The sequence below is a fragment of the Canis lupus genome, chromosome 1, assembly GCF_011100685.1.
Source record: "Canis lupus familiaris isolate Mischka breed German Shepherd chromosome 1, alternate assembly UU_Cfam_GSD_1.0, whole genome shotgun sequence".
NCBI classification, from domain to species: Eukaryota; Metazoa; Chordata; class Mammalia; order Carnivora; family Canidae; genus Canis; species Canis lupus.
This window is the reverse complement of record NC_049222.1, coordinates 113,332,592-113,360,322: the sequence shown is the minus strand read 5'-3', so window position 1 is coordinate 113,360,322 and position 27,731 is coordinate 113,332,592. Positions and strand designations below refer to the sequence as shown.

General features: G+C 49.1%; 2 protein-coding genes and 1 long non-coding RNA gene across 8 annotated transcripts in view; 1 reads left to right on the top strand and 2 right to left on the bottom strand.

Moving 5' to 3' along the window:
• Window positions 1–41: 41 nt before the first annotated feature.
• Window positions 42–12,994, top strand: ERICH4 (glutamate rich 4). Of its 2 annotated transcripts, XR_005354616.1 has the most exons (6): window positions 42–171; window positions 280–1,108; window positions 4,715–5,192; window positions 5,276–5,384; window positions 8,111–8,242; window positions 12,287–12,425. XR_005354616.1 is itself a non-coding variant. In XM_038528804.1 (2 exons), the coding sequence occupies exons 1-2, from the start codon at window positions 10,945–10,947 to the stop codon at window positions 12,521–12,523; spliced, it is 411 nt and encodes a 136-aa protein (XP_038384732.1). In that variant the 5' UTR covers window positions 10,846–10,944; the 3' UTR covers window positions 12,524–12,994. The 2 variants fall into 2 exon arrangements, 1 of the variants encoding a protein (XP_038384732.1); XM_038528804.1 differs by lacking the exons at window positions 42–171; window positions 280–1,108; window positions 4,715–5,192; window positions 5,276–5,384; window positions 8,111–8,242 and adding an exon at window positions 10,846–11,118 and having other exon boundaries at window positions 12,287–12,994.
• DMAC2 (distal membrane arm assembly complex 2) lies at window positions 2,035–7,686 on the bottom strand. Its single transcript, XM_038528800.1, has 6 exons — window positions 7,574–7,686; window positions 6,015–6,211; window positions 4,864–4,944; window positions 3,443–3,579; window positions 3,185–3,347; window positions 2,035–2,744 (listed from the first exon to the last, which is right to left on the bottom strand). Exons 1-6 carry the CDS (start codon window positions 7,589–7,591, stop codon window positions 2,567–2,569), a joined length of 774 nt encoding a protein of 257 aa, XP_038384728.1. The 5' UTR covers window positions 7,592–7,686; the 3' UTR covers window positions 2,035–2,566.
• An 11,155-nt stretch (window positions 12,995–24,149) lies between the features above and the next one.
• Window positions 24,150–27,731, bottom strand: part of LOC119876005 — a 29,823-nt gene continuing 26,241 nt past the window's right edge. For 3 of the 5 annotated variants that reach the window (XR_005354606.1, XR_005354602.1, XR_005354603.1), the window contains 3 exons: window positions 26,954–27,143; window positions 25,104–25,293; window positions 24,150–25,068 (listed from right to left, as the gene is read on the bottom strand). This is a non-coding gene — a long non-coding RNA (uncharacterized LOC119876005). Of the gene's footprint in view, window positions 25,069–25,103; window positions 25,294–25,323; window positions 26,919–26,953; window positions 27,144–27,731 lie in introns of those variants that run through there. The other 2 variants (XR_005354604.1, XR_005354605.1) reach the window with 2 other exon arrangements.

The window sequence follows — 27,731 nt, the reverse complement described above, 5'->3', positions numbered from 1 at the left end:
CCCCCCCCCCCCCCCCCCCCCCCCCCCCCCCCCCCCCCCGATTATGCCAGTAGTGGCTCAGCTCCTGACCTCAGGAACTGGAGACCACGCTTGAGTCCAAGATTGAGCCAGCGGCCTGAGAAAGTCTCTAGAGTCGCTCAGCTACACGAGCTAGTGAACTCCGTACCTCTAGTAAGTGCCCAGACATGAACTTGGCTCTCACTGGTCTAACACCCTTAGACTTGTGTCCCCACCCCCAGGTTTCTGACAGTAGGTTTCCGAATCTTGCAATTCTTCTAGTATGGAGGCCGCCCCCTCTGGGTCCTGGTGGGAGGCTGTGTCCCAGAGCCTGCTGAAATGTGGCCCTGCATGGCTGTGGGTCTGGTGAGAGCCCGGTCGCTTGTGATGAGTCTGAGCAAGAGCAAACACCTGGTTCCAAGCCATTGGCCCGGAGGAGGGGAGCACAGGCAGGCTGTTGGTCTCCTCAGACACTGAGGAGGGCATGGATGCTCGAATGCCTGGGGGGTTTGAGATCATCCATTTCCATGGCGCCCAGCCAGATGACCCCATTCCAGATTTCAGGGTCCCTCTGTGTTCCAGTCGGTGCCCTCACTCGCACATGAGAAACTTGTCGAGACTGCGGATTACTGTTGTCACTTGGTGACCTGCAAACTGAAATGAGTGTTTTCAGCAGTGTCAGCCCCACGCTACAAGGAATTTGGGGACCAGGCATAGAAGTTCTCCCCTGCTCTGAGCAGAGCAAACAGACCTGAGACTGTCATTGTCTGTGAGTGCTCAAGGGCACTTCGCAAAATGTGTCCAGCACCTGCCTATCTTTAGAGTTGTCATTACTGCCACAGTAGTCAGGTGCCGCGGCCGCAGGGCTCACGTGCTTCAGTTGGCACCTTGTGTGTCATCCGTGTCCCCTCCTCCCCTCCAGCGCTGGACTGTGGTGCCACCATACGTGCACCCCAGATTTCTACACCCCACTTCCTGCTGTGCCCCAAAGGCAGGAGCCACACCAACCCAAAATCCCCTCCTTGTGAGCCTGTCTCCTGGAATGTACCAGATGCCAATGCTGTGTCAGTGTGGATCCAATCAGGAAAGAAAAACTACACAGCTGGAACAGGTAAAGTTTAATATAAAGAATTGTTGACTTTAACAGCGAATTGAAATAAGGGGTTCACGGCTAAGGTGCCTTGGCATTTGCTGAAAATACTGTTCTGGGACGCAGTGGAGAGTCTTTCCCAGGGAGGTGCCTCCGTGGGGCAGGGTGGGGGTTGGCGCTGCTTTCTGAAACTGCTGGAGGGGAGGCCAGGAGACAGGCACAGAGCAAACACACCAAAGCAAAGGCCTTCCTCCTGTAATCCCTCTGGTGCCCTCTACTGACAAACCTTATCATGCCACTTAGCAAAGGAAAATTATTTCAACAGCCAAGTCTGTTTTCAGGGAGCAAACAAGAAAGCTGAATTTGGAGTGGAGTCAATAAATGGATAACCAGGGCGGGGGGGTGGGGGTGCTGGGTGACGGGCACCGAGGTGGGCACTTGACAGGATGAGCACTGGGTGTTATTCTATATGCTGGCAAATTCAACACCAATGGAAAAAAAATAAATTTGTAAGTAAAAACAAAAAAAATGGATAAGCGGGAACAGTGTGGGCGGTGGGGGGGGGCGCCCTGGGCACTTAGCACAGGCCAGGGATGCTGCAGCGTGTGGTGAGCGGGGTGAGGTCACACAGGGAAGAACCTCCCCAGTAATGTGCCAGTAATGCCTCTACCTCAGCCAGGGTCTGGACAAGAAAGAGCACGTTCACTAAGGATACTTTATTTTTTTATTTTAAAAAAGACTTTATTTATTCATGAAAGACCCAGAGACAGACATAGGCAGAGGAAGCAGGCTCCTCACTGAGCAGGGAGCCTGATGTGGGACTCGATCTCAGGACCCTGGGATCAAGACATGAGCCAAAGGCAGATGCTTAACTACTGAGTCACCCAGGCATCCCAGGATACTTTTTAAAAAAAGATTTTATTTGAGAGAGAGTGTGCACACAGAAGCAGGGGGAGCAGCAGAGGGAAAGTAGAAGCAGGCTGCATGCTGAGCAGGGAGCCGGATGCAGGGTTCAATCCCGGGATCCTGGCTGGGATCCTGACCTGAGCAAGAGGCAGGTGCTTAACCGACTGAGCCACCCAGGTGCCCCATTCAAATAAGGATACTCTGAAAAGAGTCTCTGGACAAGAGAGGAGGGTTTCTTGACATGGTAGTGGGCAGGGGGGAGTGCAGCTCCCTGGGGCTGCTTACCTCCCCCAGGCCTGAGGAGGCAGGAGGCAGCTGCAGGAGCCCAGGAGAGAAGCACGTAGGAAGAGCTGCCTGACAGGATGACAGGTGATGTGACCCTTCAGCCAAGGGTGCAGCCAGCCAGAGCCCCCGAGGTGGGGAGTTAGTACCCCAGCCTCCCGCTCTCCCCTCTGACCTGCTGGCACCAGCCTAACCCCCAGAGGAGTGAACCTGGCCGGAAGCCACAGTAACAGAACTGTCAGCTCCTCCATGGGCCCGCTGCCATCCAGCCTGATGGGGAGGAGCTGAGGGCTAGGCAGGGATGGGGCTGGTTATGTCCTGATACTGCTCCTCCTGCCCCACCTTGAGGCCCCGGGCCCAGTCGGCCCCCACCACCTTGCAGTCGGGCAGCATCTCCTCCACCAGGATCTGCGTGAGGCCTGGGTTGGACACGGCGGGGAGGTCTGAGATGTCCAGCTTACGTAGGTTCCTGAGAGGAGGAAGGAAGGGGCAAGGGGGAAGCCCGCATAAGGGAAGGGGCCTCTGTGCAGGGGGTGGGGGTGGTGGAGGTGGAGGGGGCACACCAGCCCCCACTTCTGCCCCCAGCTCCTTAAAATTAAAGTCCTTAATTGTCCAGAAACAGCTAGGTCTAGGACATCCACTGTGTTAATTACAACTGGAAGCTCTGGCTCCTCCCATTCCCAACAGTATAAATGTCATGGGGTTTTCATTTAAAAGGAAGAAAAACCAGGAGTGCTTCCTCCCTCCCCACCCGATTCACTGCGATTGATCTGTGCTGACCTCCTGGCATGTTCCAGGCCAGGCTATGGGGATTGCCCGACTGCCGCCCACTCCCCGCTTTCCAGTATCTGTGTCAGGTGCCCCCCCCACTGCCCTGGGCTTGGGGCCCAGCCTGAGCTGAGGTCTCACTGGAGGTGGTGGAGGCAGGCGAGGCCCCGTTCAGAGATTTTGGGACAACCGGCCAGCGAGAGCTCCTGCAACGAGCTGGCCAGTGGGTGGAGGCGGCTGAGACACCAGTCATCCACGTGGGGGCAGCGCTGCAGCCACAAGACCTGGAGCTCCTTTAGGGCCACTGTAGGGGGGGGAGGGAAGTGTTGGCACTGAGGGCCTTTCTGGAACCCACCACACCAGGGCAAATGCACAGCGCTCCACTTCCGCCCCACTCACAGAGGCTGTCCAGGCCTTGGTAGTTGACGGCACAGCCGCTGGCATCGACCGCCTCTACAGGCACCGTCTGGAGCTTCAAGAAGTCAAGAGAGAAGTGGCCACGCGCATTTGACCGGATCCACTCCTTGCCCTGAAACCTGGAAGAGGACAGAGGGGGTGAGAGCAGGGCACCCCCGCCCCCGGCCCCCGCCAGCCTTCTGAGGATGCTCTCCAGCCCTGGCTGGTGACAGGTCATACCCTGCAATTCAGCCTTCGTATTTTGGGGCTCCCCAGGTCCCCTGACATTCCCATCAGAGATAGAATGTTGGCCTTTTAAAAAAGATTTCTTTAGGGATCCCTGGGTGGCGCAGCGGTTTGGCGCCTGCCTTTGGCCCAGGGCGCGATCCTGGAGACCCGGGATCGAATCCCACATCGGGCTCCCGGTGCATGGAGCCTGCTTCTCCCTCTGCCTATGTCTCTGCCTCTCTCTCTTTCTCTCTCCGTGACTATCATAAATAAATAAAAATCTAAAAAAAAATAATAAAAAAATAATAAAAAAAGATTTCTTTAAAGTAGGCTCCACACTCAGCATGGAGCCCGATGCAGAGCTGGAACTCACCACCCTGAGATTGACATGTGAGCTGAGGTCAAGAGTTGGCACTCATCTGATCCCCATATTTTATCTTTTTTTTTTAAAGATTTATTTATTCATGAGACACACATGGGGGGGCAGGCCCCACACGGGAGCCTGATGTGGGACTCGACCCCAGATCCTGGGATCACACTCTGAGCCGAAGGCAGATGCCCAGCTGCTGAGCCACCCAGGCATCTGCCAAAGGAATATTATAATTGGAGCCAAGTGAGGGGCAGGTGCACGAGCTACTTTTTCAGAAAAAGGGGAGAAAAGCCAAAGTGGGGAGGAAGGAGGAGAAAGGAAAGAAAAGGAACACGGACATTTACTGAGTTTGTGTGCTGTCTCAGGCCTGTTCCCAGTGCTTTTTTTTTTTTTTTTTTTGACTCCTACTTAGTCCTTCTCATCTTTAGTTTTCCTTTAATCATCCAATGAATTTATTTATCATAAATTTATTTTTTATTGGTGTTCAATTTGCCAACATATAGAATAACACCCAGTGCTCATCCCGTCAAGTGCCCACCTCAGTGCCCGTCACCCAGTCACCCCACCCCTTCCACCACCCCTAGTTCGTTTCCCAGAGTTAGGAGTCTTTCATTTTCTGTCTCCCTTTCTGATATTTCCTAGCACTTCTATTGCAAAATACCTTTGAATCTTTGCAGCAAACCCTGCAGGTCTGATACCACCGCAGAAGCCGAGGGAGAAGGCCCAGCAGGGGGCAGACCCGAGCTCCCTCCCGGGGAACTCCGAAGAGCTTCAGGCTTGGGGCTCCGCCTCCCCACCCCCGCCCCAGACGCTTTTACCCTCATACTTGACAGCGCCTCCCAGCTTCAGGATGAAATAGGCACCCGCGGCGTAAGGACCGTAGCGCTCTCTGATGTAGGTGAAGGGCCTGTGGAGAGAAAAGTGGCTGAGGGTGAGGCCGGGGGACCACGGCACCCCATCGTCACACTCCGATGCTGCGAGGGTCAGCGTCCACAACACCAGCACTGAGCCAGGCCGCAAACATTTACTGAGCATCTATTAAAAGTGCCGGGCACCCAAAAGATAGTGGTCCCTATCCTGAGGCTAACTGGCAGAAGGAAACGGATAACAACCCAGAAGTTAAGAGCAAACCGCAGAATCAGTTCCGTGATGAAGGTAACACAGAGGGACTGACTGGGCCGGGGTGGGGATGGAGAAGGCTACTTTAGTTTGGGTGTTAAAGAGGTAACTTCTTGCAGGAGGTGGCGCTCCAGCAGAGATTTGAGTGGTGGGAAGAAATTCAAAGGTCAAGGCAACAGCTAGTGCAAAGGCTCCGAGGCTCAAATCAGAATGGCGGAACAAACAGCAGTAAGGTCCCCATGCTGGTGGGGGTAAGGGGAGTCCCCGCTAGGGGTCTCCACGCCCAGATCTTAGGCCTTGGAGTCTGATTTTGATTCTAGTTGCAACAGGAAACCAGTTGAGGGTTTTAAGCAAAGTGGTGCTTTCTATGTTAGTTTCTTGAGTCCTTCGGATGATTTATAGACCATACCAGACCGGAGGGGGCAAAAGGTGACCCATTCAGGAGATTACTGCCCTCAACCAACCATAAAACAAAGGGGCTCAAACCAGGCTACCAACAGCAAGGAGGTTAACAGCTAGGCCATCTGGGACCGTCTGGTATTGTATCAGTGTGGAATACTTCCGGGTGTGGAAGACAGAGAAGCAAGAAGAATCAGGGAAGACGCCTTAGAATTTGGCCTGAATACCTTGGGAATAGTGCTGCTGCTTCCTGGGATGGGGAAGGCTTGGGGGTGGGCTGACTTTCTTAGGGGGAAATCAAGGGTTTCCCATTAGTCATGTTAGGTTTGAGGTGTCAGTGAGACCTCCAGGAGAGGGTGGGCAGCAGGGCCCGTATATGAGCTGCAGCCCTTGGGCCTGGATCTGAGTTCTGCCTGGTAAGGCCCCAGCAGCAGGGTCTTGTCCATCAAGGGTTCTCACCGATTTTTCTGGTGCATCTTCCACGCCTGCTTTCGGAGCAGGTACTCCCTGAGAGCCTGCACGTCGTAGAAGCGGTCAGCCAGGAACTGCAGCAGCGACCTCCCCTTTTTCTGATTGCCCTCCGGGGCCGCCGCCCTGCTCAGGCCTCGGATGCCCCTGGTACCCGCGTTCCATCGTGGCGCCACAAGGTGCAGAGGCTGGGGAGGACGGGAAAGGACAGGCTGAGGCTGGAGCCTCCTGTGAGAGTCAGAGCAGATCCCCCTGTTCTTGGTCCATGAACCTCACCCCGCTGCACGCTCCCATTCCCACTGCTTCTTCCTAGCTCACCAAATTCTCCTTTCAGGACTTCCAAATTCTGCTTTTGAGATCCTCCAAATTTCCCCATGTTTCCCCCAAGTCCCTCCCCTTAACACTAAATTCTTTTTTGACTTGGCCAAACATTCTGGGTCTTCCCCTCATCTTTTCCCCAAACTCTTATTTTTGTTTCAGGTCCTCATTATCTGACCTCTTAATTTCCCACAAAATACCCCCTTATTTTATCCAATTTTCCCTGGAGTCTTCCTGAATAACCTACTTCTTTCCCAAAAATATGATCTTAATTTCTCTCCAAACCACCCTTACCTCTTTTTTTTTTTTTTTAAGATTTTAATTATTTATTTATGAGATACACACACGCACACACACAGGCAGACACAGGCTCCATGCAGGAGGAGCCCGACGTGGGACTCGATTCCCGGTCTCCAGGATCAGGCCCTGGCTGAAGGCGGCGCTGAACCGCTGAGCCACCGGGGCTGCCCCTTTAACTTACCTCTTAAAGCCCCCAAACTCTTCCTTCAATCTCCCTCCAGTCTTAGCGTGCTCCAATTTCTTTTTTGCTTCACCCACATTTTCTCGGTAATTTGCCCAAATCCTTATCTTCCCTTAAATTCCTACGTCTCCAACCTCTCACTTTACTTTTCCCTAAATCCATTCCTTGATTTTACTCAAGTCTTTCTTCCTAAATTCTCTCCACGAATATCACAAATTCTCCCCTTAATTTCCCCCAGGTCTTTCCTTCGGAATTCCCAAATTCACCTTTTGGCACCTGTCCCTCACCTCCATCATCATCCCTTTGGTTTTCCATAGAAATCCCTACCTCTCCCATGAGCTCCCCTCACCCGTACCCTTCGGCCGCCTACCCTAGGCCCTCGAGCCCCAGCTTCTCCACCGAACCCACCGCAACCTCTTCGTCAGCGGGTCCCACTCGCGCCCGGCCGACTCCCAGCGCCCTCTGATTGGCTGGGTGCGCCACCTTCGGAACGTGCTCCCTGCTCCCCCACTGGCTTGTCTCCGCCAAGTCCCCGCCCCGCTTCCTCCCTAAAGCGCCCCGGCTGTCAGCGGCTCGCTCAGGTCGGTCGTTCCCGGCTCCCGAAGGCCGCGTGTCTGTGCTTCTAGGGCGACCCTTAGTAGGAGAGGCCTCCTACTCTCTTGCCCGCTCCCTGGGTGTTGACAGAAGCCCTGACGGCGAAGGCAGCACAGCGGAACTCAATCTCGGGGCTCTAGGAGCTCCGGTCACTTACCGCCCTGGGCGCCGCCATCTTGCTGCGATTACGTAACCGGAAGGGATCAGGTTTTCTCAGTCCACCCACTGGGTTCAGCCAGAGACTTCTTTTCCTATGGCCACGCCCCCTCGTGTTTCCCAACTCTCCTCTTAAAGGCACCCGGGCACTTTTTACTTAACTGGCTTAGGGATTGCTCTGAGCACCGTTTCCAAGGGCATTAAGTGAGACTCTGCAGCCTTTCCCTGGGAGAGAGGGTCAGTCCTTCCTGTTAGATACCCTCCCTCCGACTGTACTCACAGCCCCCCTTGCTCCAGCTTTTATAAGGCTACTCTGTAATGACTAGGAGACTGACCGAGTCATTCTTGATGCCAGGGATCAGGGAAGAAAAAGGTCTGTTGGCTGGTGAGACTAGACTTTAGGGTAAGAGAGGTGAGATCTCAAAGTATTGTGATGTGTTTGCGATTTCATTTTGGAGTTCAGCGCTCTCTTTCAGCGTGAAGATTTAATGTGAAGTCTTGTGGATGGAATTTTCATTCATTCATTCATTCGTTGCAGAGATTTACTGAGCACCTACCACGTGGCTTTACACTGTTTTGCTGAGGTTACTGTGGTGAACAAGACAGACCAAGCCCTTATCTTCCGGAGCTAACATTCCAGGCTGGGAGAGGATAGACAAGAAACAAATGAGTAAGCAAGATAATTCAGATAACGTTTGATAAGCAAATAAGAACAAGCAGTATAATAGGCAGTGATTAGCCGGTAAGGGCATTGGCAGAGGTCTCTCTGAAGAGGTGATATTTAAGTGGAGGTGAAGGATGAGAAGGAAACAGCTGTTCAACGATCTGGGGGAAAGCTGTTCCTGGCAGACAGGTAACAGCCAGTGCAAAGGCCCAGGGGTGGGGAACCAGCTGACAGAAGTAGAAGACCAGGTCAGAGAGGTGGGCAGGAAGCTGACTGTGTTTGTATTCTCAGGGACATATCATGATCTGACTTACGTTTTTTGCTTTACAAAAATTTTTTTAAAGATTTAAAAATTTTTAGGGAGTTGAGTGAGGTGAGGAGCAGAGGGAGAGGGATAAACAGGTTCTGAGCTGAGCACAGGGCTCAACATGGGGCTTGATTCCACAACCCTGAAACTATGACCTGAGCCAAAATCAAGAGTCATATGATTAACCATCTGAGCCACCCAGACGCCCCGATTTATTTTTTTTTCTTTTTAAAAAAATTTCTTTTTATTGGAGTTCAATTTGCCAACATATAGCATAACACCCAGTGCTCATTCCATCAAGTGCCCCCCTCAGTGCCCCAGCCCCCCGCCCACCTCCCTTTCCATCACCCCTTGTTCGTTTCCCAGAGTTAGGAGTCTCTCATGTTCTGTCTCCCTCTCTATTTCCCACTCATTTTCTCTCCTTTCCCCTTTATTCCCTTTCACTATTTTTTATATTCCCCAAATGAATGAGACTATATAATGTTTGTCCTTCTCCGATTGACTTATTTCACTCAGCATAATACCCTCCAGTTCCATCCACATCGAAGCAAATGGTGGGTATTTGTCGTTTCTAATGGCTGAGTAATATTCCATTGTATACATAGACCACAGCTTCTTTATCCATTCATCTTTCGATGGACACCGAAGCTCCCTCCACAGTTTGGCTATTGTGGACATTGCTGCTATAAACATTGGGGTGATTTATGTTTTTTAAAGATCATCCTGTTAGGTGAAAACAGACCTTAGGTGTGAAGAGTGGGAGTGGGGGCTGGCAAAGAGGCAACTGTAGAAGTCCAGGCAAGAGATGATTGGAGACAGGAGCAGGGATTCGGCACTAGGAAGTGGTGAGATATGCTCAGATTAGGAGTCTGCTTTGAAGGTTGAGCCAATAGCTCCAGAACTAAAAGGGTAGAGATGCCACTTAGGGAGATGGAGAGATGGAGAGACTGGGAAAGTGACAGATCTGAAAGGCAGGTGTGGTGGACTGAATATTGTCCCCCCGCACCCCCCCAAAAAAATTTTATGCCCTAATCCCTGGAACTTGTGAATCTGTTACTTTATATGGTAAAAGGAAGATGCAATCAAGTTAAGAATCAGGAGATGGGGAGATTATCCTGGGTGATCAGGATGGGCCCAAAGCAATGACAAGAGTCCCAGTTAGATCAAGGTGCGGGGTCAGTCAGTAGGAGATGTGACGGTAGGTGCAAGAGTGATACAAGGAAGGGACAACGAGCCAAGGACTGTGGTGGCGGCAGCTTCTGGAAGCCCATGGCAGGGCCGGCGCTGACAGTGATGGTATCTGTGGGCAGGTCCAGGGTCAGCAGAACTGGCTGCTCAGCTGTGCACTGGTAGCCTTGATGGGGGAGCACAGGGCTAGCTGAGGACAAAGCACAAGCCCGGGGTGGCACACTGACAACTCCTTGAAACAGGCAGAGGGACAGTCCTGAACAACTCAACTGCCTCGATGTTCATACTCTAAGGGCAAAAGGCAACCTAAGCCCGACCCCTAGGATCCTGTGAGTCTACTTTCACATATACAAATTCCTATAGAAATTTCCTTTATCTCTACGTCCCAAGATACATGCTGGCAATCATCCCCCCAAGCATGTGGCCCACCGACATACATCTGAAGGGTCTCATGACTCAGGCTTTATTAGACGGTAATAAGTGCCCTTTTCCCAACAACAGCTACCCCCTCAAGGTCTTGGAAACCTTGCTAACCGAAATTCCTTAGAGAGTGTGCTATCCTCAAACCCCTCCCGACTCCCAGATATATAATCAGCCACCCCTCCCAGGCCCGGGGCAGCAGCTCTTCCTGCCCACCGGTCCTGTCCCTGGGCTTTAATAAAACTACCATTTTGCACCAAAGACGTCTCAAGAATTCTTTCTTGGTCATTGGCTCCGGACCTCACCCCACCAAACCTCACTTATATTTCAAAACTTCATCAGCCTGGACACTGAGGTGCCACAGCTGAGGGATTGGGGTTCCTCGGGCCCACTAATCGTGATGCTCTAGGGTGACCCAAGTGGAGAAGACAAGGTCTAAACTGGGGCAAGCCAAAGAGTGAGGAGGGGCGGTGGGAGGAGGCCCAGAAGAGGGGGATAAAGGAGGCCAGGCTTCCACAGACACCCAGCACCCACGAGGGGTTAGGTTTGAGTTGGGGTCAGGAGGGGTGGGAGTTGCTGTGGCTGGACACTTATGGGCAGAGTTGAGGTTAGACTTTAGAAGGAAGAAAATCCTCACGAGGCCATGAGTGCACACCAGAACTTGGACTTTGAAATGCTGACCCAGGCACCCCTTCATGCCCTTTGTTCCCCCGTTCCCTTGCTGGCTCCTTAGGAGACCGGGTCAGTCTGGACCTTGCCACTTGGTGCTCCTGGCTGCCACTACACAGAGACTATGGAGCTGTGGAGGCAACTGAATCAGGCAGGACTGGTGCCCCCTGGGCTGGGCCCGCCTCCCCAGGCCCTGAGGGAGCCCCCTGCAGTGGGGAGAGCTGGCCAGACCCTCATATCTCCAGGGGCAGACACTGCAGGCGCTAGGGAGGGTCTGCTGTGGCTCTGGGAGGAGCTGGTGAGTGAGGGGTTTGGAGATGCAAGAGATGGGACACAGATGGGGGCAGGGAGCGAGACTTGGTGATTGAAGGGCAACAATGAAGTTGTAGGGGGACAGAGATGGAAGGACAGAGATTGAGAGACAAGAATAGAGAAACAAGCAGAGAGAAACAGAGACAGAGATCCAAAGAGAGAGAGACAAGAGTAGAGAGAGACAGGGACAGCGAGACCCAGAAAGGGAGAGACATAGAAGGCAGACACTGAGACTCATTGAATCTGAGACAGAGACAGACAAACAACGGTGGGCAGAGAGAGAGAGAGACAATAGGGGAGGCACAGAGACACAGGATGAAATGGAGAGACAGAGGCCGAGGCCCAGAGCACCTGGGAGAAGCCGGCTGGCCGGCAGGGTCTAGGGCACAGTGAGACCTCGCCATGTGCTGCAGGCCCTGGTATCTATTTATCCGTCTGTCTGTCTATCTATCTATCTATCATCTATCTACTTATTTATTTAAATTTTATCTATTTATTCATGAGAGACACAGAGAGAGGCAGAGACACAGGCAGAGGGAGAAGCAGGTCCCTGAAGGGAGCCCAATGTGGGACTCATCCCAGGACCCCGGGGTCATGACCTGAGTCACAGGCAGATGCTTAACCCCTGAGTCACCCAGGTGCCCCAACAGGCCCTGATTGTTAAAGAGAAGCTGGCCTGTGGCCCCTATTAAAGACGGTGGAGGGGGCAGGGGTGGGGCACAGAGAGAAGGATTTGGCTCTGAGCACAGCAGGGGCAAGTGGGAATTTCTAGGGAAGGAGAAGGTGGGGGTCAGGTGGGAAATCTCAAGCCAAAGCCTCAGGGGGAAGCGGGCATCCTCTGGCGTAACTTGCTGGAGGCAGGTCAGGGAGATTGGAGATGAGACCTGGGTGGGGGATGGGGGATGAGGAACCAGATCAGGTACTGGGAGTGATCAGATGTGGAGGATGGGAGATTAAAACCGGATTTTACAAGGAAGTGCACAGATGGGCCCAGGAGAAGGTTTAGGAGTTGGGCTAAAGTTCTGTCAAGCAAAGAATCTTTGCCAGGACTCTGAGCAGGTTTGGGGGTTGGGGGGATGGCACGCTGACCCCGCCCCCACCCCCCACCCGCCCTCTGGGGTTGGATGCCCATGACTCCCCCTTCCCATTGGCAGGGACACCTTCGCCAGGTGGACATCCAGCTGCTGGGTCAGCTTTGCAGTCTGGGGCTGGAGATGGGGGCGCTGCGGGAGGAACTGTTCACCTTCCTGGAAGAGGACGAGGAGAGCCTCATCGAGGAGGAGGAGGAGGAGGAGGAGGAAGAGCCTGAAGGGAAGCAGAAGGAGGGACACCTGGAGGCCTCCTGCTCAGCTCTGCGCAACCAGCTCCCAGACTTCGAGATGACGATCTGAGGCCCTGCCCCGTGCTTCAGAGAGCCTCAAGAATGAGATGCAAATATATGCAAAGGAGGGGGCATTTGCAGGTCAAATCAACCTCCCTACCTGGATTGGGAATCAACGCGCCCGTTCTTGAGCAAATGCCTTCTCTGGAGATTTCTGCATCTAGACTGAGGAGCTGGCCTGTGAGCTGTGGGTGTTTGCAGCTGATGTGGGAGGTTTGCAGAGAAACCTCCCACAGGTGTATTTGCAGGTGAACTGCCGGCGTGTTGCCGGGGACACGTGGGTCTTTGCAAATAGGATGGGAGATGCTTGCCGGTGATCCAATACGGTGGCCACTGGGCCCTTGAAATGAGGCTAGTCTGAACTGAGGCGTGCAAGGGCTTAGTATGATGAAAAGAATATAAAACATTTCAATAATCCAAAGAATTTGTTGAAATGATATTTTCCACATAATGAGATAAATAAAAATATTACTAAAACGAATTTCACCTGAGTATTGAACAATTTTTTTTAATGTGGCAACATGTATATAATAAAATTTACCATTTTAGCCATTTTAAGCGTACAGCTCAGTGATAGTAAATCCATCCACCTGTTGTACAACCATCACCACTGTCCATCTGCAGAACTCTCTATCTTATAACCCTGAGACTGGACCCATTAAACAACTCCCCAGCCCTTGGCAACCAACATCCTACTTTCTTGTCCACTCTAGGAACCTCATAGCAGTGGGATCACACAGTATTTGTTTTTTTGAGTCCAGCTTATTTCACTTAGCTTGATGTCCTCAAGCTTCATTTGTGTTGCAGTGAGAGAGGCAACATCTCCTTCCCTTATGTGGCTGAATAATATTCCTCAATAGAAACACACCACATTTTGTTTATCCATTTTTCTGTCCATGGGCTCTTGGGTTGTTTCCACCTTTTGGCGACAGTGAATAACTTTCCTGTGAATGAGAATATATGAATATCTGTTCAAGTCCCTGCTTTCAATTCTATGGGGTATATGTCCAGAACTGGAATTGCTGGATCATATGGGAATTCCATTGATTTTATTTTATTTTATTAATTAATTAAGTTATTTATTTATTCATGAGAGACACAGAGAGAGGCAGAGACATAGGAAGAGAGAGAAGCAGGCTCCCCACAGGGAGCCTGTCAACCACTGAGCCACCCAGGCGTCCCCATGTTGATTTTATTTTTAAGATTTATTTGTTTTATAAAACAAGATGAAACCAGAGTGGGAGACAAACCATAAGAGACTTAATCATAACTAACTGAGGGTCACTGGAGGGGATGTGGGTGGGGGCATGGGGTAACTGGGTGATGGGCATTAAGGAGGGCACGTGATGTAATGAGCACTGGGTGTTATGTAAGCGTGATGAATCCCTGACCTCTGCCTCTGATACCTATAATACATTATATGATAATTAATTGACTTTTAATAATATTTTTTAAAGAGAAAAAATATTTATTTTAAGAGAGAGTGTGAGCGCTGGGGGGGTTGGAAGGAGAGGGAAAGCAGACTCCCCACAGAGCAGGGAGCCCCACACGGGGCTCGACCCCAGGACCCTGAGATCATGAGCTGAGCTGAAATCAAGAATCAGACGCTTAACCCACTGAGCCATCCAGACACCCTTCCCTGTTTGAATTTTTAAAAAGATTTTTATTTATTAATTCATGAGAGACACAGAGAGGCAGAGGCACAGGCAGAGGGAGAAGCAGGCTCCATGCAGGGAGCCCGATGTGGGACTCGATCCCAGGATCCCTCGGGGTTGCAGCTTGAGCCAAAGGCAGAGGCTCAACCACTGAGCCGCCCAGGTGCCCCTGCTTATTACATTTTGAAATACAACTGCTAGAAAATGTAAAATTATGTACGAATCTCCTGTTGTATCTCTACCGCACAGCACTGTTTAGAAGTTTGCAAACGAGATGTGGGTGTGAGTGAGCAGATGCACAGGGAGGGTTTCTAGAAGTTCCCAGCTTTGTTGCAAATGTGTCAGAGCTTCCCCTGCAGGAGGCAGGCAGATACCTGTGGATGGCGGTGGAGGAGAAGCCCACACGTAACTATTCCGGCCCTTTCTTTGCAGGAAAGAGGCCCTGAGTCAGCAGGTGGAGGGCTCCTGCCGGAGGAGAGACATTTCTTCAGGGGAGGCGTGTGGACATTCACAAAATCATTATTTCCCGGTGAAGACAAACAAGTGCTTACATTTTTGCAATTCTTCATCAGAACACTTTCTAGTTGGGAGCGAGGATGTTCCCAGAGAAAGGAGATGCTGGTAGAAGAGGTGCTGAACCCCTGCCCCTGCTTACTTCCTCCTTAGAAACAACCTGCTGGTCTTTGTCCAGTGGGGTCCTTCAAGACTGGGGGTGGGCAGACGTGCAGGGGACTTAAGGGGTCCAGGATCCATCCCCAAACCGGTCCTCCCTTGCCAACCTTAGCCAGGTCTACAGCGGCTGGGAAATCTGCTGTGGGGGTAGGGAGAGTGTTGGCCGTCAGACCCTAGCTCCCAGGGAAGGAGAAAGACACCCCAAGAGGGTACAAATGAGCAGAGCCCCTCTCTCTCCTGAGATGCTTTGGGAGGAAGCTGGGGGTGGTCTGGGGTCTCTGGGCAGCTCTATCCAGAGTGGGAGTCATGAGGGCTGAGGCTGTGGCTCCAGTGTTACTGGGGCTGGGTTGCTTTTAGGAAGGAAAAGATGGGGGTGGGGCTGAGAGGGAGATGGGAGGGGCCCCCTGGGAGTGCATCATCCTGGGTTATCTGTGTGAATCCTAAATCCAGTGGGAAGTAGAAGAGGAGAAGGCACACAGGGGAGAAGACCACATGAAGACAGAGGCCAAGGTTGGCCCAAGAATGCCGACGGCCCCCAGAAGCTGGAAGAGGGAAGGAACAGAATCTCTCCCAGAGTCTCTGGAGGGAATGTGGTCCCGCTGATGCTTTGGTTTTGGATTTCTGGCCTCCAGAACTGTTGTAGGATAAGCTTTTTCTTATTTCAAGCCACAAATGACCAAGCATGTGGTCATTGGTCATGGCAGCCGCAAGAGACTAATGCCCTGTCCCCCTCGAAGGCGAGAAAACCATCCCCCCAATAGGAATGGGGAGATCTGTCTCCTCATCATTATCTCCCTGGTCCCTCAGATCCTGTGGGGCCCTGAGGGGACACCGAATGCCTGTGAATGTCACATCAGCCCCCTCCCCTCCCCCCATCCTCCATCTTGTTCTTGGCCCAAGCCCACTGTGCACAAGGACAGTCACTAACTGTCATCCCTCTTGGCTTCAGACACAGGCACTTTCTGTGCAAAGGGCTCTCCCTTACTTCTGGACCCTGGCATCTGCTGGAAGGACAGGACCCAGGCTTTCCGGGTGAGGAGTTGCTCAATGTCACCTCCACCTCCAGTGGGGATGGGATAGGCTAGGGGATGATTTTTGCTGCCTCTGTTTTGAGGGTAATTGTAGATTTTTATATAGTCAACGTGTTGCCTTGATTTTTTTTTTTTTTAATGTTAGGATCATCTCCAATTTGGTCATTGATCTGGCCAGAGCAAATTCCAGGTGAATTTTTTTCTAAAGAAAGGAAACTCAAAACTGTCCTGTTGGGGATTAAAAGACAGGGCTCACCATTTCTTTCTTTCTTTTTTTAAATATTTTATTTATTTATTTATGAGAGACACACAGAGAGGCAGAGACACAGGCAGAGGGAGAAGCAGGCTCTATTCAGGGAGCCCGACGTGGGACTCGACCCCAGGACCCCGAGATCACACCCTGAGCCAAAGGCAGACGCTCAACCACTGAGCCACCCAGGTTCCCAGGGCTCACCATTTCCGTAGTTTGTGGCTTCAGCTGATGTGGCATTCACATGGGGGACTGAACCCATCCGTTTGCCCTGTGAGGCAGGGCTGGCTTCCCGGGCTGGCAATCTGCCATCACGCAGTCACTCAGGAGGGCCTGTGGCCAGGTGTAACACTCGGCTTTTGCCATCTTAAAATTATTAACGGTTTTTAAGCGAGGAGCCCTGCATTTTCACTTTACATTGGGTCCTGCCATTTGTGCAGCTGGTTGCCCCAGGAGTGACCCACCATGGACTCAGTCTCCTCTAGGACGCCACCATCCATGCAATGCACTGGGCAGCCACCAGGGGGCAGCACTACCACAGGGTCGCCTGGAGGGTGGGTGGGCCCTGAGCGCCACCAGCAGTTTGGCTTTTTTCCTTTTCTTTGTCTCCTAATAGGTCTCTGTCTCCACCCCTTTCCCCTTCACGGTCTCCCCAGCTCACAGAGGGAATGTGCTTCAGCCCTGATGTACTTTACAGATACACATTTAAAAAAAAAAGATTTTATTTGTTTATTCATGACAGACACAGACAGAGAGGCAGAGACACAGGCAGAGGGAGAAGCAGGCTCCATGCAGGGAGCCTGATGTGGGACTCGATCCCAGGACTCCAGGATCACGCCCTGGGCCAAAGGCAGGTGTTAAACCACTGAGCCACCCAAGGATCCCGATACACATTTTTTAAAAAAAGATTTTTTTAATTTATTCATGAGAGACACAGAGAGGCAGAGACACAGGCAGAGGGAGAAATAGGCTCCGGGCAGGGAAGCCTGATGAGGACTCCACCCCAGGACCCCAGGATCACACCCTGAGTCAGAGGCAGACACTCAACCACTGAGCCACCCAGGTGTCCCAGATACACAGTTCTGACTCCACAATCCAAGGTTGGGGCCGGTGATCACAACTCTTTGCCTCAAACGTGACGGGCATTAAATAGACATAACAACGTCTACACTAAATATTGGTCTTAGGAAAATAGTGCAGAGACTATTGGGAGATTGCTCATGTGTCGTGGTGATGGGGAAGGGAGCAACCAAGTCCCCGTTTTCCAAGAGGGAAGACTTTAGCACCTAAAGGTGAAAAATCACTAAGTAGCCTCAGAGGGTGTTGAGCAGAGATGAGGGCCTTCCTGCAGGGGAGCTGGAGCTGTTCCCCCCACATCTCCCCGAAGTGGCCCCAGACAGAGAAGCCAGGGCTTTCCTGGGATCACTCTTAGGCACAACACACAGCGACACAGGCTTACCACAGCAACGTCCAGTGTGGTCGCCAATACAAGACGAAGGAACGTCCCTCCTCCTGGGAGGGAGCCCCAATCGGTTTTGCTCCCGGTGTGGATATGGGGACTAGAGTAATCATTCCATGTTCGAGCTGCAGAGGGGCTGCATGACAACGAGCTCACGTCTCCCTGGGGTTTCGGGTCATCCCCATCAAAATAGGTCTGCTCTGGGCCAGCCATACACAGCTGATTAAGATTAGTCCCAGAAGCCCAAACTTCTTCAGCCTTTGCCCATATAACATATGATGGGGACTGACTTCTCTCTCTGTCTCGCCTTTTTTGACATCAGGGGGATGGAATGAAAAACTCAAAATCTGGGGCATTTGGGTGGCTCCCTGGTTGAACGTCTGCCTTTGGCTAAGGGCGTGATCCCGGGGTCCTGGGTTCGAGTCCCGCATCAAGCTTCCTGCCAGGAGCCTGCTTCTCCCTCTGCCCGTGTCTCTGCCTCTGTGTGTGTGTGTCTCATGCATAAATAAAATCTTTAAAAAAGAAAACCTCGTAATCTCAGTTAAAGAAAACCTCATAATCTTCAGTCGATAGATCATCACCCATCAGTAAATGGCCTGCTTTCCTTTTTTAGGGAATATTACTTACTTAACTTAATTTTTATTTTTTACTTATATCTTTGGAAGCAGGCTCCTGCGGCAGCTTCCAGAAAGAACTCCTAGGAGGGCCTGTAGATCCAGCTTGCTAAGGAAGCTGTTGCTACTTCTTTTTTTTTATGATTTTATTTACTTATTCATGAGAGAGAGAGAGGCAGTGACAGAGGCAGAGGGAGAAGCAGGCTCCCCACAAGAAGCCCGATGTGGGACTCGATCCTGTGACCTTGCTGCTACCAAGAAGCTGTAGGGGTGCTGCGTCCCGAAGCCAGCACAGTGTCTTGGTTTCCCAGTTTTTCCCCTCTAGGAAGTAGCAACAGGGACAGCTGGGTGGCTCAGCGGTTTAGCGCTGCCTTCAGCCCAGGGGGTGATCCTGGAGACCTAGGATCGATTCCTGTGTCGGGCTCCCTGCATGGAGCCTGCTTCTCCCTCTGCCTGTGTCTCTGCCTCTCTCTCTCTCTCTCTCTCTGTATCTCTCATGAATGAATAAATAAATAAAATCTTAAAAACAAAAACCCAGGGTTGTTCCTCTGCTCAAAGCCCTTATGTTGCTCACCTGTGAGTCACATCAAAACCCAAAGTCCCTGCAGCCCACAGGTCCTACGTTGGAGCTACTAGGAATGCTGGTCTGTAAGAAGATTCCAGCAGGTCTGTCAAGTTAGCGCCTGAGTTGAGAAAGTCTTGCAATGAAGAAAATGTTAGTGGAAATCAACAGGGCGCTTAGTGATGTGGACCGTCTGCCTCCTGGGCCAGGCTCCTCCCCTCCTTGCAGACAGCCCTTTGAGTAGCACTGCCCCTACCCAACCTGGCTCCTGCCCATACTGCGCTGTCCTACTCACCCCATGTGTTCCGGCCACAGGGGCTTTCTGACCCTTCCTCAACTCTCACGCAAGCTTGGGTCTCCCCCTGCTCCCCAGCATCTATTCCCTTTCCAGGAAATCATCTTTGTCCAGAGACTCGCAGCACTGCTCCCGCCCTCTCTTCCCATCTCAGATGTCACCCCACCATGAAGGATTTCTTTTTTTTTTAAGATTTTATTTATTTATGCATGAGACACACACACACACACACACAGAGAGAGAGAGAGAGAGAGAGAGAGAGAGAGGCAGAGACACAGGAGGAGGGAGAAGCAGGCTCCATGCAGGAAGCCCGATGTGGGACTCGATCCCGGGACTCCAGGATCATGCCCTGGGCCAAAGGCAGGCGCTAAACTGCTGAGCCACCCAGGGATTCCTCCAGTGAAGAATTTCATTAACTTTCCTATACAAAGGAACAGGATCTCCCCGTGAAACCCTCACTCTATGTTCTTCACCCTATTTTGGTTCTCTGTTCGATGGCTTTAGAGGACAGAAATACTGCCTTTTATATCTTTTTTCCCAGATGAAATGGACGTGTAACGTTGGATTAGTCTAGGTGTACGGCACACTGATTCGATATATGTAAACATTGTGAAGTGATCACCGCAATAAGCATAGTTAATGTCCATGACTTCGTGTAGTAATACTTTTTGCTTTTAGCAAATTACAAAAATGCAATGCAGTATTTTTTTTTTAAAGATTTTATTTATTTATTCATGAGAGACACAGAGAGGGAGAGGCAGAGACACAGGCAGAGGGAGAAGCAGGCTCCATGCAGAGACCCCGATGCAGGACTCGATCCTGGGACCCCAGGATCATGCCCTGAGCCAAAGACAGACGCTCAACCACTGAGCCACCCAGGTGCCCCTGCAATGCAGTATCCTTAACAGTAGTCACCACGCTGTGCATTACGCCTCTAGGACTTATGTATCTGGGAGATTTGATCTTTTGGTCACCTTTACTCATCCCCACCACCCCCTGCCCCTCAGGCAAGGCAACCGCAGACAGTTCTCTGTCAGATTCCACCTGTAAGCAAGATCATAGAGTATCTGTCTCTCTTTGACTCGCTGGCTGCTCTTAGCACAATATCCTCATCCATGTTGTCCATCCATGTTGTCACAAAAGGCAAGAGTTTCTTCCTTTTTGTGGGTGAATAATATACTATTGTATGAGATCCCACCTTTTCTTTTTTTTTAATTTTTTAAATTTATTTATGATAGTCATACAGAGAGAGAGAGAGAGAGAGGCAGAGACACAGGCAGAGGGAGTAGCAGGCTCCATGCACCAGGAGCCCGACGTGGGATTCGATCCCAGGGTCTTCAGGATCGCGCCCTGGGCCAAAGGCAGGCGCTAAACCGCTGCGCCACCCAGGGATCCCTCCCACCTTTTCTTTACCCATTTATTCCTCAACAGACTTTTAGGATGTTTCTGTATCCTGGCCTTTGTGAATGATGCCACCGTAAACCTGGGGGTGCAGGTATGTTTTTCAGGAGGTGATTTCATTTCTTTTGGTCATATACCCAGAAGTGGAACCGTTAGATCAGATGATAGTTCTATTTTTAATATTTGGAGGACTCACCATATTGCTTTCTGTGGGGTTTTTTTAGATTATTTATTTATTTGAGAGAGAGCAAGAGAGTGCTCATGAGTGAGGGGGAGGGGCAGAGGGAGAGAGAGAGAATCCTAAGCAGACTGTCTCCACAATCAGTCCGGAGCTCAACTCTGAGCTCAGGCCCTGGATGCTGAGATCATGACCCTGAGCTGAAATCAAGAGTCAGATGTTCAACCAACTGAGCCACCCTGGCACCCCCAACTCCGTGCACCCCTCTTTCTATATTTTTGGGTATTCCAAATTTTGGATATTAATCCCTTACCAGACATATGATTTAAAATGTCTCTCCCACTTGGTGGGTTGCCTTTTCATTTCCTCATGGTTTCCTTTGCTGTGCAGAAGCTCTTCAGCTTGATGAGGTTCCACCCACTTATTGATTTTGACTTTCATTGCCATCCAAAAAAATAATTGCCAAGACTGATGCCAAGGAACTTACTGCTTGTGTTTTCTTCTGGTAGTCTCATGGTTTTAGATCTTATACTCAAGCCTTTAATCCAATTTGAGTGAATGCACATGGTGCTCCTGCTGGAGCTCTCACTCTCCTGGATCCACTGCTCCGAAATTGTTGACACTTTGTCGGGTGGTTGTAACAGGAGGGCACTGCATGTTCTTGAGGGTGAAAAGTCTTTACAATTGACCTAATTTGAGCCCATTGAATTCATACACCATTTCTGAATCTGAGTACTTTCACACCAAAGCAACTGATTGTGGGAGAAACTTGTCCTCACCGGGCAAATTTGGGTTTATATTTGAAATAGTACATAAGGGGCGCCCGGGGGGTTGAGCGTATGCCTTTGGCTCAGATCACGATCCCAGAGTCTTGGGATTGAGTCTTGCATCCGGCTTCCCGCAGGGAGCCTGCTTCTCCCTCTGCCTGTGTCTCTGCTTCTCTCTGTTTCTCTCATGAATAAATAAATAAAATCTTAAAAAGAAATTTGCAGGGCAGCCCCGATGGCCCAACGGTTTGGCGCCGCCTTCAGCCCAGGCAGAGTCTGATCCTGGAGACCCGGGATCGAGTCCCACGTTGGGCTCCCTGCGTGGAGCCTGCTTCTCCCTCTGCCTCTCTCTCTCTCTCCGTCTGCCATGAATAAATAAATACATAATCTTTTAAAATAAACAAACAAATAAATAAATAAATGCGTAAATAAATAAATAAATAAATAATTTATAGGAAAGGAGCCAAGAATATACAGTGGAGGAAGGGCATGTAATATCTTCAGAAAAGGCAAAGGTATTCTTAAACACAAGGGAGCTTCAAAGGCCACACAGAACACCGGACTCAGGAATCTTCCAACCTGCTCATCTAAGTTGTCGCCCTCATCATCCCCTGTCCTCATTCTTCTTTTTTTAATTTTTAATTTTATTTATTTATACATTTTATTTATTTATTCATGAGAGACACAGAGTGAGAGAGAGAGCAGAGACATAGGCAGAGAGAAGCAGGCTCCATGCAGGAAGCCCGATGTGGAACTTGATCCTGAGACACTGGGATCATTCCATGAGCCAAAGGCAGATGCCCAACTGCTGAGCCATCCAGGCCTCCCCTCATTTTATTTATTATTATTATTATTTTTTTAAGATTTTATTTATTTATTCGTGAGACACACACACACACACACACACACAGAGGCAGAGACATAGGCAGAGGGAGAAGCAGGCTTCATTCAGGGAGCCAGACGTGGAACTCGATCTTAGGACTCCAGGATCGTGCCCTGGGCTGAAGGCAAGTGCTAAACCACCGAGTTTTAATGAGTATTCATATTTATTTTATTTTTATATTAAAAGAATATTTTAAATTAGGCTCCATGTAAGCATAGCACCCCACAGGGGGCTCGAACACACAACCCTGAGACCAAGACCTGAGCTGAGTTCATAACTTAGACGCTCAAACAACTGAGCCTAAGAACTTTTAAAAAAATATTTATTTATATATTTATTTATTTATTTATTTATTTATTTGAGAGAGAGAGAGGCAGAGACACAGGCAGAGGGAGAAGCAGGCTCCATGCACCGGGAGCCCGACGTGGGATTCGATCCCGGGTCTCCAGGATCGCGCCCTGGGCCAAAGGCAGGCGCCAAACCGCTGCGCCACCCAGGGATCCCTTGCTTATTGTTGTTGATGGTGACTATCCTGATGGGGGTGTGACTTGATATATATTAGTGTTCTATTTGCTTTCTGTAATGATTAGCGATGTTGAGCATTTCCTCAGAAGCTGGGTGGCCACTGTATACCTTCGGAGAAATGTCTCTTTGACATTTTTGCCCATTGTTGATTTTACTGATTTTTTTGTATACCTTTTTATTGGAGTTCCATTTGCCAACACTAGTACAACACCCAGTGCTCATCCTGTCAAGTGCCCCCCTCTTTACTGATTTTTTATTTATTAAAATATTTATTAAAAATTTTATTTATTAATGGGTGCCTGGGTGGCTCAGTGGTTGAGTGTCTACCTTGGCTTCACGTCATGATCCTGGCATCCTGAGATGGAGTCCCAAATCGGGCTTCCCACGGGGAGCCTGCTTCTCCCTCTGCCTACGCCTCTGCCTCTGAGTGTATGTCTCTCATAATACATAAATAGTCTTTAAAAATATTTTATTTATTTATTTGTTAGAAAGAGGGCACGAGAGGGGGAATGTGCAGAGGGAGAGGTAGAAGCCAACTCAATGCTGGGCACAGATCGAAATGAGGCAGGCTCAAACTTCCAGGGCAGCCTCAGGACCTGCGAGGTGCTCTGGGGAAGGTCATTCCACTCACATCCTTTCCCCTCCACAGGGTTTCTCCTGACCCAAGGGGCGCGTTCTCGTGAGCCCTCTGAATTTCACCATCACCCATCCCAACATGGGTCCCTTGAAGATGAGTTTGCGGGGAGCTGTCCCTTCCCCCAGCTCAGTCCTCAAGAGGCTGGCTCTACCCTGGTCAAATTTGGGATATATGCCTTACAAGTGGTAAAGATGCTTTCAACCAGTTCAGAGTTCTCTGTGTCGGACTTTGAACTTCTCCGGGAAAGGGGACACATCCCCAGAGCCTTCTGGGCTGCCGTGTCCCAGACCATCAGCCTTGGAAACCACCTCCACCCCCATCCTCCATTCAGCATATATCACCCAGGTTGCGTACCCATCCCTCCCCAACCCCTGCCAAGCCATGGAGTTCTCTATCCATCACCCTGGTTTTCCCTCCTCTTCCTCGGTGCCTTGCAACAGACCCTAAGCTACACAGGGTTGGAAGGAAATCAGCCTAGAATGGAGCAGTAAGGCTGCAGACATGCCATTGCCTGAAAGGAACTTTATTTGCTCAGTATGTGAAACAGGACAGAGTTGAGGCTGCAAAAACAAACACACACACAAAAAAACAAAAACAAAAAAAACTGTACTGAAATCAAAGGGGCAGCCCGGGTAGCTCAGCTGTTTAGCGCCTGCCTTCGGCCCAGGGCGAGATCCTGGAGAACCGGGATCAAGTCCCACGTCGGGCTCCCTGCATGGAGCCTGCTTCTCCCTCTGCCTGTGTCTTTGACTCTCTCTCTCTCTCTCTCTCTCTGTGTGTGTGTCTCTGATGAAAAAAAAAAAATCTTGAAAAGAAAAAAAAGAAATCAAGGAGACACAGATTCAAGAAGAACCAAATGTGCTCTGGGGGCTGAGGGGGTGAGGGGCTCAATTGATGAAGGTAACACCATAGGTTGTAGAAGTTCTTCTGAAAGGATTAGGATCGATGCAGCATAAATAACTGGCTTTGCCACATAGAGACGGTGTCACTGGGTGGAGTTCAGCGAAATAAGCTTCCTTGTGACAACTGTGGCAGAACGGAGCTGTGTGTCGGTTGGTACGGGCTGCAAGTTCATGTGACATCAGACGCGGAGGCGGATCAGACCAACTTGCACATTGGTCTCCGGCCTCCCTGTCAGGCTGCTGAGCATTAGGGTTTCAATATCAATGTTTCCACTCACAGTTGTGAGCCAGTGTTCCTTGTGAGAGGACAGAATGGGCCAGGCTCGGGGAGGGAGCCGAGCATGCACACAAGCCTCCAGTGGCAGTAGATAAGCGAGGAAAGTCCTTTGCTCTCCTCCGGGTGCCAAGTATCCCCCCAACGACTGCAGGGTGAGTAGGTGTAAGAGTAGCTAAACGACAACCACAGCTGTGGGTTCAGAAACCATCTTTTTGTGTAGAAAGTAATATAGCTTATTGATGAAGACTTCTCCAACAATTAGATTGTGTATAATGGACGCAAGAGAACTCAGGACATAAATAAGGGTCTTCTTCACCATAAACTGGCACATCTTTTTGAAACAACGCAGGAATTTCCATTGGTTGTCCGGCCATGTCACGAACAATGCAGGAACATAACTTCTTATCTTACCCAGGATAAACGTAGCTACAACTTCCACCATTAATTCTGTGAACCAAAGTTTGATATTGAGCATAACTGACCTGTTACAGAACATAGGCAGTGTCCCCTTGTCTGCTTCGGTCCCAAAGAAGATGTGAAGCCTAGAGAGCCAGCCTTTAATAGTCACTGCTATACAGTAGGAGCTGGGCACGTGATCTCTGTGTCTCATTTCTGGAGAAGTTGTGCCACTTTAGAATTACATCCTTTATGTTTATAAATCTTGTGAGCCCTCTGAAAATAGGTTGAAATAGGTCCCAAAATAGTACAAATCAATTTGTTGGTAAATTTATATGACTGCTAATAATTTGCTTATGATTTGAGTCAATGACCCTGTGGCCTTTTTATAGGCTCCACAAATGTAAGGAAAATCCTCCATCAATAAAAATAACCCCATAAAGTTTGAAATTGGATTTTTTTTTTGAAATTGGATGTTTTTTATCTCAAACATCTCAATCAGATTTTTTTTAATCCGATGTTTTTTATCTCAAACATCTCAATCGGGTGTTTTTTTATCTCAAACATGTCAATCGGATGTTTTTTATCTCAACGAAAGCCATTGTTTTTTTTTTTCCCCTCATGCCTCCTAACATTGCTTCTTGTGAGAGGGTTGAAAAAAACCCCTTCTCCTCTTGTTTATACATATTGTGGCAAAATGTAGGTACTTTCAGTTTCAATATTTTGTGAAAAACTTCAAAAAACCCTGTTCTTTATCACAGACATAAGGTCGCCAAATACAGGATTTATATTGACAATATTTTGTGAGAAGCTTCAGATAACCTTGTCATTTTTATACATATCATAGTGATACAGAGGTACTTTTTGTTCCAATATTTTGTGAAAAGCTTCAAAAAAAAAAAAAACAAAAACCCCGTCTTCTTTTCTACACATATGCTGGCTAAATATAGGTATCTTTTGTGACAATATTTTGTGAAAAGTTTCAAAAAACCCTGTCCTCTTTTTTCCACATATCTTGGCTGAACATAGGAATTTTTTAATACTATTTTGTGAAAAAGACTTCAAAACCTTGTCCTGTGTTTTACACGTCTCCTGGCTGAACCTAGTTATTTTTTGTGACAACTTTTGTGTGTGACACGCTTTCAAAAACCATATCCTCTTTTATACATGTATCCTGGTCTAACATACACATTTCTTTTGTGACAAGATTTTGTGAAAGGCTTCGAAAACCCAACCTCTTTCTTACACATATCCTGGGTGAACGTAGGTATTTTTTGTGACAATAGTTTGTGACAGGTTTCAAAACCTCTGGCCACAAAAAACAAAAAACAACAAACAAAAAAACAAAACAAAAAAAAGACAAACAAAACCTCTGGCCACATTTTTACGTATATCCTCTTCTAAAAAATTGAGATTTTATTTATTTATTTATTATTTATTTATTTATTTAAATGTTCTTATGTTATTATGTTCTTTGTGAGAGGATAGAATGGGCCAGGCTCGGGGAGAGAGCCGAGCATGCACACAAGCCTCCAGTGGCAGTAGATAAGCGAGGAAAGTCCTTTGCTCTCCTCCGGGTGCCAAGTATCCCTCCAACGACTGCAGGGTGAGTAGGTGTAAGAGTAGCTAAACGACAACCACAGCTGTGGGTTCAGAAACCATCTTTTTGTGTAGAAAGTAATATAGCTTATTGATGAAGACTTCTCCAACAATTAGATTGTGTATAATGGACGCAAGAGAACTCAGGACATAAATAAGGGTCTTCTTCACCATAAACTGGCACATCTTTTTGAAACAACCCAGGAATTTCCATTGGTTGTCCGGCCATGTCACAAACAATGCAGGAACATAACTTCTTATCTTACCCAGGATAAAGGTAGCTACAACTTCCACCATTAATTCTGTGAACCAAAGTTTGATATTGAGCATAAGTGACCTGTTACAGAACATAGGCAGTGTCCCCTTGTCTGCTTCGGTCCCAAAGAAGATGTGAAGCCTAGAGAGCCAGCCTTTAATAGTCACTGCTACACAGTAGGAGCTGGGCACGTGATCTCTGTGTCTCATTTCTGGAGAAGTTGTGCCACTTTAGAATTACATCCTTTATGTTTATAAATCTTGTGAGCCCTCTGAAAATAGGTTGAAATAGGTCCCAAAATAGTACAAATCAATTTGTTGGTAAATTTATATGACTACTAATAATTTGCTTATGATTTGAGTCAATGACCCTGTGGCCTTTTTATAGGCTCCACAAATGTAAGGAAAATCCTCCATCAATAAAAATAACCCCATAAAGTTTGAAATTGGATTTTTTTTTTGAAATTGGATGTTTTTTATCTGAAACACCTCATTCGGATTTTTTTTAATCCGATGTTTTTTATCTCAAACATCTCAATCGGGTGTTTTTTTATCTCAAACATCTCAATCGGTTGTTTTTTATCTCAACGAAAGCCATTGTTTTTTTTTTTCCCCTCATGCCTCCTAACATTGCTTCTTGTGAGAGGGTTGAAAAAAACCCCTTCTCCTCTTGTTTATACATATTGTGGCAAAATGTAGGTACTTTCAGTTTCAATATTTTGTGAAAAAGTTCAAAAAACCCTGTTCTTTATCACAGACATAAGGTCGCCAAATACAGGATTTATAGTGCCATATTTTGTGAGAATCTTCAGATAACCTTGTCATTTTTATACATATCATAGTGATACAGAGGTACTTTT